This window comes from Scardinius erythrophthalmus, assembly GCF_964197995.2.
Source record: "Scardinius erythrophthalmus genome assembly, chromosome: 8".
Classification (NCBI taxonomy): Eukaryota; Metazoa; Chordata; class Actinopteri; order Cypriniformes; family Leuciscidae; genus Scardinius; species Scardinius erythrophthalmus.
The window spans coordinates 2,881,124-2,892,802 of NC_138228.1; the positions used below are offsets into that span (position 1 = coordinate 2,881,124).

Consider the following 11,679-nt stretch of genomic DNA (forward strand, 5'->3'; position numbering starts at 1 on the left):
GTAGATGTTAACTAAGGTTATGGGTGTTGAAAATATTTCTCCCGCAACTATAATAAATCGCCCCTCCTTATCTGTAATCGTAGTCCTATGTTTAAACGGAACCCCCTTTCTTATTAAAACAGCAGTACCCCTAGCCTTGGATGCAAAAGAAGAGTGAAAAGACTGACCTATCCATCTGGCTCTCAACTTAGAGTGAGAGTCATTTTTAAAGTGTGTCTCTTGCAAAAATATAATATCAGTGTTCATAGATTTTAGATGACACAAAACTTTACTCCGTTTAACAGGATTGTTTAGGCCTTTAACGTTCCAGGAAGAAAAAGTCAACGCTCCCACCCCTCTATCAGGTGTCATACTCTGAGTGGCAGCCATCAGTCATTGCATTTGTTACCTCCCCTCACCGCGGTACGCACCCACAGACGGAACCCGATTAAACATCCCCTCCCGCGATCCCTTATCACAACAAAACTGAAAAGAGAAAACAAAAGAACAACGTACCTGAGAACACAGGCTTGCTTAAACATCAGATCAGAATTTTACCAAGATACAATAAACTTGACCGAAGTTAGCTGACTATCAGGAGCTCAGTGAACAGTTCCTATGGGTCTTATAGATGGTCGTCTGCAAACATAGGCAGCTCAGTCTTTTACAAATTCGAACCGTGAAGCATATACACAATGCGTATTAAACAAGTCACGTCAAAAAAAAAAAAAAAAAAAAAAAAAAAAAAAGAAGAGGAGCACATCATTGTAACTGTCCGAAAAGCGCTCCAGCCCGCATTCTATTAGCCTGTTTACAAAGTTTCAATCGGAGGAGAGATTATCATGTCGACACGTTACCCTCACCGAAGTGTTGCTCTGCATACGCGAACGCCTTTACCGGGTCCGTGAAGTACATTTCTTCTCCGTTGTGTGTGACCCGTAACTTCGCTGGGTATAGAAATCCAAAGCGGACCCCTGGACGATCTCGAAGCAGGTCTTTAGCCCTATTAAAGCTGGCGCGTTGTTTTAATATGGCCGCTGGGAGGTCCGGGAATATCAGAAGTTTCTCTCCGTTGTAGGTGATGGACTTGAGCTGAGCAGCTTTTCGGATGATATCCTGCCAGTCGTGAAAGTAATGCATCCTAGCAATGAAGGCCCGGGGAAATGAGGTATTGTCGGAGCGTTTTCTCAAGGATCTGTGGGCGCGGTCAATCAATGGTAGAGTTTCCAACGAAAGTGCGTTTTTCAACAGGTGCGCAATAAAGTCAGCGGGCTTGCGCCCGGCCTCTTCGCCCTCTTTAATATTCAGAATGCGCAGGTTTTGCCGTCTACTGCGACTTTCCAGATCCGTACATTTCTCTGTGAGCTGCAAGACGCTGCTTGTTAACTTTTCAACGTCCTTTTGTAGCTGGGAGACCGTGTCGGAAGTAAAAGTTGCGCTACGTTCGAGCTCTGCCATTGTTTTAGCTTGGACATCCACCGTGCTTTTCATGGCTGAGATAGTGACATCAGTATCTTTTTTGAGAGCAGTTAGTTCAGCTCTAATGGTGATCGAGAACTGATCTATTCTCTTGTCGATAGCCTCAACTATCTCTGACTTAAATTGTTGGAAATTTGATTGTAGAGCAGCTATCCCCTCTAGCACTGCCTTGTTAGCCACGGTGCTAGCCTCACTTCCATTGTCATCCTGAGTGTCCTTCGGGGTTTCAGTCGTTTGTTCTGTAGTTTTTTTGGATTTATTTGGCATCTTAAATGGGTATTTAAAACTTAATGACGTGAAAATAAAATATTATTTGGGTAGCTTCACAAATAAATGAAAAGTTACGGAGCTGCCTTCGCACGCATCCTACTCTCACATGGCGCCTCCCGGAAGTCGTAATGCAAAAAAATTGTGTAGCACACCTAAGTAAATGTGTGTTCACATACTTGCATAGTCTTAAAAAAGGACTAGTAATAACAGCTCTTTCATGCAATATTGAGGTTTTGTTTTGTCCAGCTGCAAACACATGAAACGATGAAGATCAGGAAATATTTTTAGTTTCTTGGTTTTTATTTCTGTTCTGTTTGGTAGTCCCACCCATAGTGCAATATTATTGGTCTAAAATAGACGTGTGTGTATATATATATATATACAGTGCTATGCATAAGTTTAGACACCCATACTAAAGTTGACTAAAAAGAGGAATAAAAAATCATCTTTTGGAAATTGAACTTAATGCCTTAATTAAAAAAATTTGGAAAAATCCAACCTTTAAGGACACCAATTTTCTTTGTGAATGAATAATGTATCGTAAATAAATAAATGTTCTTCCTTAAAATACAGGGTGCATAAGTTTGGACACCCCTATGTTAAATTCCCATAGAGCCAGGCAGATTTTTATTTTTAAAGGCCAGTTACTTCATGGATCCAGGATACTATGCATCCTGATAAAGTTCCCTTGGCCTTTGGAATTAAAATAGCCCCACATCATCACATAGCCTTCACCATACCTAGAGATTGGCATGGTTTTATTTCAGTTAGCCTAATAGCTAGTTTGATTTGCATTGAGAGATGGTCTTATGGAAAGTACCTCATGCCGATCTCTAGGTATGGTGAAGGCTATGTGATGATGTGGGGCTATTTTAATTCCAAAGGCCAAGGGAACTTTATCAGGATGTATAGTATCCTGGCTCCATGAAGTAACGCCTTTAAAAATAAAAATCTGCCTGCCTCTATGGGAATTTAACATAGGGGTGTCCAGACTTATGCACCCTGTATTTTAAGGAAGAACATTTATTTATTCACGATACATTATTCATTCACAAAGAAAATTGGTGTCCTTAAAGGTTGGATTTTTCCCAAAAAAAATAATTAAGGCATTAAGTTCCAAAAAATTTCCAAAAGATGATTTTTTATTCCTCTTTTTAGTCAACTTTAGCATGGGTGTCTAAACTTATGCATAGCACTGTATATATATATATATATATATATATATATATATATATATATATATATATATATATATATATATATATATATATATATATATATATATATATTTATATACAAGTATCAAATATGTTCTGATTGGCTGTGATTGTGTCACATTGAAGTGTTTTCCCTGTATTAGCAAATCACGTTCATATATCTGAACCACAGAAATGACTTGAATTGATTCATTATGATTCATTATGAATAACTGCATATGGCATATTCAGTTCAAAAGTGTATTTGCATAGTGCTTTTCACAATACATAGCATTTAATGTAAAGCCGCTTTGAAACAATGTGTTACATTTATCCTCACGGATGAACTCTCCCTTCCAAACATGCAGAAATGTGATGTAAACACGTTACGTCTTTTAATCTTCATCTGGATTCGCTTTGTTGTTCTCTCTTGAGTTGGACAAAGAACCCCGTTTGGACTGGTTTGATCTGATGATCAATGTGTGTGAAATCAGACAGAAATGCGAACGGTGTAAAGCGTGTCCGTGAGGCATCGTGACTGCCATGGCCCGCGGTCGCCTGCGTTTCGCTAAATCAATGTGAACGTGGAATATGCTTTGCATCTATCAGGGAGAAAAGCAGCAGAGATTATCTGTTGTCAAGCTGCTCGAGTCAATAACTGATGTTGTTTGGTTTGTGACCACTAGCAGCGATTATAAAACATGTCTTGCTTTCAGAATAACATGAATCGCTCATGATAAATCCGATGAGCAAGACCGTAAAGAGTCAGTTTTGATTCCAAGGTTTGTGTGACGGATCTGACCTCTACATCAGCATGTGCTTGACAAGAATCAAAGAGAAATGGTCATCTCTTATACGTATTAGACGGAGTCGGGGGAATATCTCTCTCTATCTCTCTCTCTGTCTGTGAGATGTTGTCTTGCCGATGGGCAATCGAGTAAGATCATTATTTTGGATCACAACAGGCCTGTCGGATCGCCTGAACATGGGAATTCGGGCTAGCGAATCATGTCTCTTTCTTCACCTCTCTCGTATCTCTCCATCGTGTTGCTCGACTGTAGGAAGAGCGTTAGAGAACGAGTCCTGTTGAAAACAGAGATCCAGGCGCATGCGGAGCTTCTTTAATACCGTACCGTTCCCTCCAGCGCTGAGGCGCCGCATGCGTGTTGTCATCCGCAGTGTGAAGGGCGAAAGAAAAAAGACATGCGCCAAAAGAAAAGAGGTTAGGACGTGTCCCATCCAAAGTTAGAGATACTTCCATGTGCATTTTTCCCTTTATAATGTCCTCTTGCAATGATTTTGAACAATGTAAAGTTATTTTTTAAAGCTTATATTGCAATTCGAGCATTTTCTGCTTAGACTAATGCTGAAATGTGCCATGGAAACAATGATTGCCCTGTTTTATAATAGTCTCATTTATATATATATGGAGTGCTTAAACTTGAAGCATGTACAGAGGTTAGAGACGTGTCCCAGCTAAAGCTATATATACTTTCATATACATTTTTCCATTATAATGTCCAATTACAGTGATTTAAATTTTTTAACACGTATATTGAATAACCATCCATGTATGGAGGTTAGAGACGTGTCTTGACCAGTTATATATACTTTCATGTACATTTTCCCCTTATAATGTCCACTTGCAATTATTATTTTTAAAGCATGTAATTTTGAAAATATTTTCTGCTTGGATTAGTGCTGAAATGTTCCAGGCGAAACCGATTGCCGTGTTTTATAATGCGTTTAGATGCGTTTAGTGCTTTTACAGAAAATGATGCTAATGTTTATAATATCCTAAACTCTGCGTTTAGCAGATTAGATCTGTGTGATAATATAGTTTTTATTTCGTGACGATACCAGCAATCAAGCATTTGAGATTTGCTATATAGAATATATATTGCTTTACTCAGGTATACTGTGTGTTTGCAGATGATACTTCTATATCCAACTTTATACATAGATCTGTGTGATATATTCTGTCACAATATCAAAGCAATTAATCCAATATAGCAAATCTCAACAGTTTATGTGATTTTTCTGTGTATATGTAGGTGAAGTTAATATATCCGACTTTATAGAGCTGTGTGAAAATGTAGTTTGCATTATGCAACGATATAAACAAGACTATTATTAGCGTGTCAAACGGCTGATCCTTCACTGTCTGTTTCTGCAGAGAAACCTGCGAATACAATCAGTCATAGTTTAGTTTCCATTCAGGCTGTGTGCAGTTCAGGACTGTTTGTATTAATCTTTATGCAGATTACTCTGCACACAAAACCATATCCTCAGATGAACTCCAATCATTTCCACACCTCAGCTCCTCCCGAGATGGAGAGACGAGGAAGAATAGTACCATCTGGACTTGTGGGAAATTAAGGAAAAACTGAAAGGGGCAAAAAAGCCCTGGCAAGATCCCCGTGAGGAAGAGAGAGAGAGAGAGAGAGAGAGAGAGAGAGAGAGAGAGAGAGAGAGAGAGCGGGCTAGAGAGAGGGAGAGAGAAAGAGAGAGAGAGTGGGCGAGAGAGATAGAGAGAAAGAGAGAGAGAGAGAGAGAGTGGGCGAGAGAGATAGATAGAGAGAGAGAGAAAGAGAGAGAGTGGGCGAGAGAGAGAGAGAGAGAACGGGCGAGAGAGAGAGAGAGAGAGAGTTTGGCAGTCTGCTGTTGTCTGCCTGGATAAAGAAACGCCGAAGCCTCGAGGTCGTTCACTGACGGGCTCCAACGAGCACATGAGATCCTGCCAAACGTCTCGACTGTGACCCGCGGGCCGCGCTGATGCCCCTCTGATGCCCCTCTGAGCAACACACACACCCCGCACCCCAAACACACTGATTTGAAACATTCATTCATTTACTGCCTTTTATTTATGTACTTATTTATTTTTTATTTATTAGTGGCGTTTGCAGTAATAGCATCACCTTTGCTCAAAGTTGGTGATTGTATTTTACTTAGAAAGCATAAACATACAAAAAAAAGAAAAAATATCTCTTTTTAAAATTATTATTTTGTATATTTTAACTTAGAAGTGTAGTGGCGTTTGAGGTAATAGCAACACTATTGCTATTAAAACTATTATATTTCTAAATACTAAACATGTGTATCGCTGGGTTTTATTTCTTATTTTGTTTTTTGTTAATCAGAGGCGTTTGCAGGAATAGCATCATCTTTGCTCAATAGTTGGTGACTATTTGGAAAGCGTAAACATACATTGAAAAGAGTATAATTATCTCTTTAAAATAAAGATTTTTTATATGTTAACTTGTGTAGTGGCGTCTGAGGTAATAGCATCACTATCACTCATAGTTAAAATTTAATTTCTGAATAATAAACTTGAATATTTGCATGGGCAAACAACACTTTTATTTAGAGAGCGTAGACGTCTTTTATGTATGTATTGTCCACTGAAAAGACTATAATAATCTTTAAGAATAATTATTTTGTATTTTTAACCTAGGATTTGACTGCATTTTGTGTGTGTTATTTATTGTTGTTCATTCTACGGATGCGACCCTTAACCCGTTCAACAGCAACACAATTATTATTGTTATTTATAAATAATATCTGTATCTCATCTTTAGTTTTGATCCTGCACCTGTTGGAGATCCATGAAGATCTCTTGTGTGTGTGTGTGTGTGTGTGTGTGTGTGTGTGTGTGTGTGTGTGTGTGTGTGTGTGTGTTGTTCTGTTAGTGATTTTATTTTATTTTATTACCATAAATCTAGCAAAATGTTTGAAATACAGGAGAAAAACTCTCTAAAATCAACAGTTGATACACTACCATTCAGAAGTTTCTTTAAAAGTCTCTTCTGCTCACCAAGGCTGTATTTATATGATCAAAATGTGAAATATTATTACAATTTAAATTAACAGTTTTCTATGTGAATATATAGTCAAATGTAATTTATTCCTGTGATCAAAGCTGAATGTTCAGCATCATTACTCCAGTCTTCAGTGTCACATGATCCTTCAGAAATCACTCTAATATGAGGATTTGATGATCAAGAAACATTTATGATTATTATCAGTGTTGAAAACAGTTGTGCTGCTTCATATTTTGGTGGAAACTGTTTTTTTTCAGGAAAAACAGCATTTATTTGAGTCTGTAAATGTCTTGACTGTCATTTTTTATCAGTTTAATGCGTCTTTGCTGAATAAAAGTATAAATTTCTTTCATAAATTTTTTCAGGATTCTTTGATGAATAGAAAGTTCAAAAGAACAGCAAAACAAAATAGAATCTTTTGTAACATTATGAGTGTCTTTAGATGAATTCATGCTGATTAAAATTATTAGTTTCCTTAAATATCAATAATTATATATATATATATATTATTGTAAAAAAAAATGCTTCTCAAGTAAATACATCTTGTTTAAACTAAGGATGTTTAGATCTAAAATGTGGAGATTTTGAAATATATTCTAATGTTGAACGTCTCTGCTCAGGAATTCCACCTCCTGTACGAGGAGGCGCGATATTACCAGCTGTCTCCGATGATCAAGGAGCTGGAGCGCTGGAAGCAGGACCGGGAGCAGAGACGCCTGGCTCAACCCTGCGACTGCCTGGTGGTGCGCGTGACCCCTGACCTCGGCGAGCGCATCGCCCTCAGCGGGGAGAAGGTGCTCATCGAGGAGGTCTTCCCCGAGACCGGCGACGTCATGTGTAACTCGGTCAACGCTGGCTGGAACCAGGACCCGACGCACGTCATCCGCTTCCCGCTGAACGGATACTGCAGACTGAACTCAGTGCAGGTAAAGACGTTTACTGTGGATATTTACTGGTGTGCTGCTCTTATCTGCTCCAGACAGCATTCAGGACGCTTTATTCCTGCATGAGGAACGTCACGTTTCTTCTGCCTAGTCTTTACGTGGGCGGATTTAAAGGAACACGCCGACTTTTTGGGACTTTAGCTTATTCATTATCCCCAAGAGTTAGATAAGTCCACACACACCCTTCTCGTAACTCTGTCTGACGCACCCACCGCTAGCCTAGCTTAGCACAAAGACTGGAGGTAAACGGCTCCAGCTAGCATACCGCTCCCAATAAGTGACAAAATAACACCAACATTTTCCTATTTACATGTTGTGATTTGTATAGTCACAGCGTGTACGAATAACAAGGTCACATGAGACAGAGCCATCTTCTAACCGTATACACACTGGGAACTATATTCTCAGAAGGCGAAGCACTGCTACATGGGCGGAGTGATTAGATATGTCACTAGGATATGTAACAAAAACTTTTAAGCTGGCTATTATTAAACCTCTTACTAAAAAAACACAACTTGATCCAAGTGAAGTGGTCATTTACAGGCCGATCTCGAATCTACCCTTTTTGTCAAAGATACTAGAAAAGGCAGTATCCTCACAACTATGCTCCTAAAGAAATGGTATCTGCGAGGATTTCCAGTCAGGATTTAGACTGTATCATAGTACTGAGACAGCTCTCATAAGTGTCACAAATTATTTGCTCTTATCATCCAATCGTGGTTGTATCTCTCTATTAGTGTTACTCGATCTTAGTGCTGCATTTGACACTATCGACCACAACATTCTTTTAAATAGACTCGAAAATTATGTTAGCATTAGTGGAATTGCATTAGCATGGTTTAAATCATACTTATCTGACCATTATCAGTTAGTATATATTGATATACATATTGATAGTCATATCGATCACAAGTTCAGTATGGCGTACCACAAGGCTCAGTACTAGGACTGTTGTTGTTCACTCTGTACATGCTACCCTTGGGGGATATCATTAGGAAGCACTGCTACTTCTGCGGAGTGATTTACTCCAACTCTGAGCGAACTCTGCTCCTCACCACGGGGCTTCTCAGGCGCAGAAATCACTCCGCAGAAGTAGCCGTGCTTCGCCTTCCGAGAATATAGTTCCCAGTATGTATACGGTTAGAAGATGGCTGTGTCTCATGTGACCTTGTTATTTGTACACGCTGTGACTATACACATCACAACATGTAAATAGGAAAATGTTGGCGTTATTTTGTCACTTATTGGGAGCAGTATGCTAGCTGGAGCCATTTACCTCCAGTCTTTGTGCTAAGCTAGGCTAGCGGTGGGTGCGTCAGACAGAGTTACGGCACGCACGGAGACGAGAAGGGTGTGTATGGACTTATATAACTCTGGGGGATACGGTGAATAAGCTAAAGTCCCAAAAAGTTGACGTGTTCCTTTAAGAAAATCAGTGTAAATGCCGAAATAAATAACAAGTTCATCATCACTAGATGTGTGGCTGACACTAGTGCTGCCTATCTAGACAGTGTTTTTCGGCATCACAGGTTTAGTCCTGACATAATATCATATATCATAAAATATCTCATTTAACCAAAATGTACATTACCATTGAAACGTTTGAGGTTAGTAAAGAAAACTTTTCTGCTCACCAAAGCTGCATTTATTTGACCAAAAATACAGTAAAAACAGTAAAATATTATTACAATTTAAAATAACTGTTTTCTATGTGAATATATAGTAAAGTGTAATTTATTCCTGTGATTAAAGCTGGATTTTCAGCATCATTACTCCAGTCTTCAGTGTCACATGATCCTTCAGAAATCACTCTAATATGATGATTTGATGCTCAAGAAACATTTGATTATCATTGAATGATTATCATTATCATGTTGAAAATGATTACCGCGAGACAGAAAATGCGGACGAATCACGAAATCCAGTCATAAAAACTCAGAGGTCTTCATGGCAACCCGTCAAAATACAAGTTTGGTTTAACTTGAAAAATTTGTGACAGAAATATATTACTGTTGTACAGTAGAATTTAGCTACATCTCAATGTAATAATAATACTAACACTAATAATAATAATACATTTTTTATTTTTAATACATAATTTTTTTATGAATTATCAATTTTTCTTCCATGTTTTCATTTGACTATAAATCTCTGTTGTGCAGCACTTTGTTTGACAAAAAAGTTTGTGATTAAAACAAATTAAATTAATGTTTTGTTAAAATACTCAAGAATTTCTGATTATTATTAAAATTGTTGTTTTTATGAATTCAATTCATTAGACATGCTTTTTGATCATTAACATTTAATTAAACCATTAAAATGTAATTCAGAAAACACAAAATTTGGTAAAAATAAAACAAAATTTAAAGGGATAGTTCACGCAAAAATGAAAATTAGCCCATGATTTACTCACCCTCAAGTCATCCTCGGTGTACATGACTTTCTTCTTTCAGACACATATAATCGTTATATATAACTATCCCTTTAAGGGGAAAAAAAAACATATTTCAAAGGCCTGAAATGTGAGGTTTATCATTTTACAATAAACTTTTTTTTGTCAAAACTGTATTTGTACGTCAATAAAATGTGATGTTGTACGTCATCCAACCAATATTTCTTGTCCGTTTAAAATCCGGCCATCATTTATGATGTTATTATTCTAATGTTTATGCAAACAAAACGAGCTCATTTTATTGTTATTGTTATGTTATTTTATGTTGTTTGTTGGTTTTCGACAAAACATAATTTCAGTGGTTTCTCAACATTTCCAGCACATTTGAACAATACCGTGATAAAATTGATAATCGTGATCGTTTTGGTTACTATAACCAATATTTTCATACATTTCATCTCTATGATATATGTTAATGAGAACGAGGCTTAACCTGTATCTGAACTAACGTGAACACACACACACCTCGACAGCGCCCCCTCAGGCTCGAGTAAAACACGCAACAAAACGCCTTTTTATGTGCAGCCCTAATTCTTCACTCCCTCAAAAACAAAAGGCAAGAGCGAGAAGAAAAGAGAGGCTAGAAAATGAAATGCATAATTTACACGTTTCTCCTTTTTAAGACACAGCTCTTCCCTTTTAAAAAAGACTCCAACGTAACAACGCCCAGAGCGGTTGAAATACACGTATTGCATTTTTTAATACCATACTTACACTTTCTCAAACAGCCTCAACCCCTTTATGCTTCTTTTATAGATTTCTAAATGGCTTGCAATATAATTAATTGGCTGCATCAACTAACACAACAGTTCTGTGTTTCAGTCAGTCTCCGTCTGCCCTCTCTTTGTTTGCTCGCTCAAGCTCTATTTCTTTTCTAAAACGAGTTTATTTCTGTGAAGTGACTGAAGCTCATTTCTCTGTTTCTTGCTGAAGCATGCGTCTCTTTTAAACAGAACTGTTCACACACACACACACACACACACACACACACACACACACACGGGCCACGAGAGAGATTCGACTGCTGTTCAAGCCAATGATGCAATGCTCTAATATGCAGAAACACACACAAACATTTCTCAATAATGAATATATTTACAATCATCTTTTACTCATCCACCATCCCAGATAACAGAGATGCTCTTTAGCAAAAGTTCCCATTAAAACGTCATTTCTGAATGTTCCAGTTTTTTTAATGTTCTAAAAACGTGTTTTATTGGTTATGAAACTGTTAAGGGAACATTCCGTTTTGCAAACATTACGAGATTGTTACTTTTGAACGTTCTAAAACTAGTAACATTTAAAAAGTGTTTAAAAAAAGTCCGGTGAATGATGAATAGATAACGATTTTGTGTCAGCGTTTGGAAAACATTATTACGTAAACACTGGAAACCTCCGAATGAACGTTAACGTTACTGGAAGAAAGTTTTTTCATAACTTTGAGGAAGTTCCCTGTTAATAACTGTGATCTTGTCAGAATGCATTCTGCTTGCTTTAGCATGTCGCGCTGCTTTAGATATCGCTGAAACCAGACAATA

At 37.8% G+C, this 11,679-nt stretch overlaps 1 protein-coding gene across 3 annotated transcripts in view; it reads left to right on the forward strand.

The window, feature by feature from the left end:
- kctd15b (potassium channel tetramerization domain containing 15b) overlaps positions 1 to 11,679 on the forward strand; it is a gene marked incomplete at its 5' end in the record, with an annotated part of 33,818 nt that overhangs the window by 15,282 nt on the left and 6,857 nt on the right. For all 3 annotated transcript variants that reach the window (XM_081373076.1, XM_081373075.1, XM_081373074.1), the window contains one exon: positions 7,366 to 7,671. In XM_081373076.1, the coding sequence (XP_081229202.1) occupies positions 7,366 to 7,671 (306 nt within the window). The remainder of the gene's footprint in view (positions 1 to 7,365; positions 7,672 to 11,679) is intronic.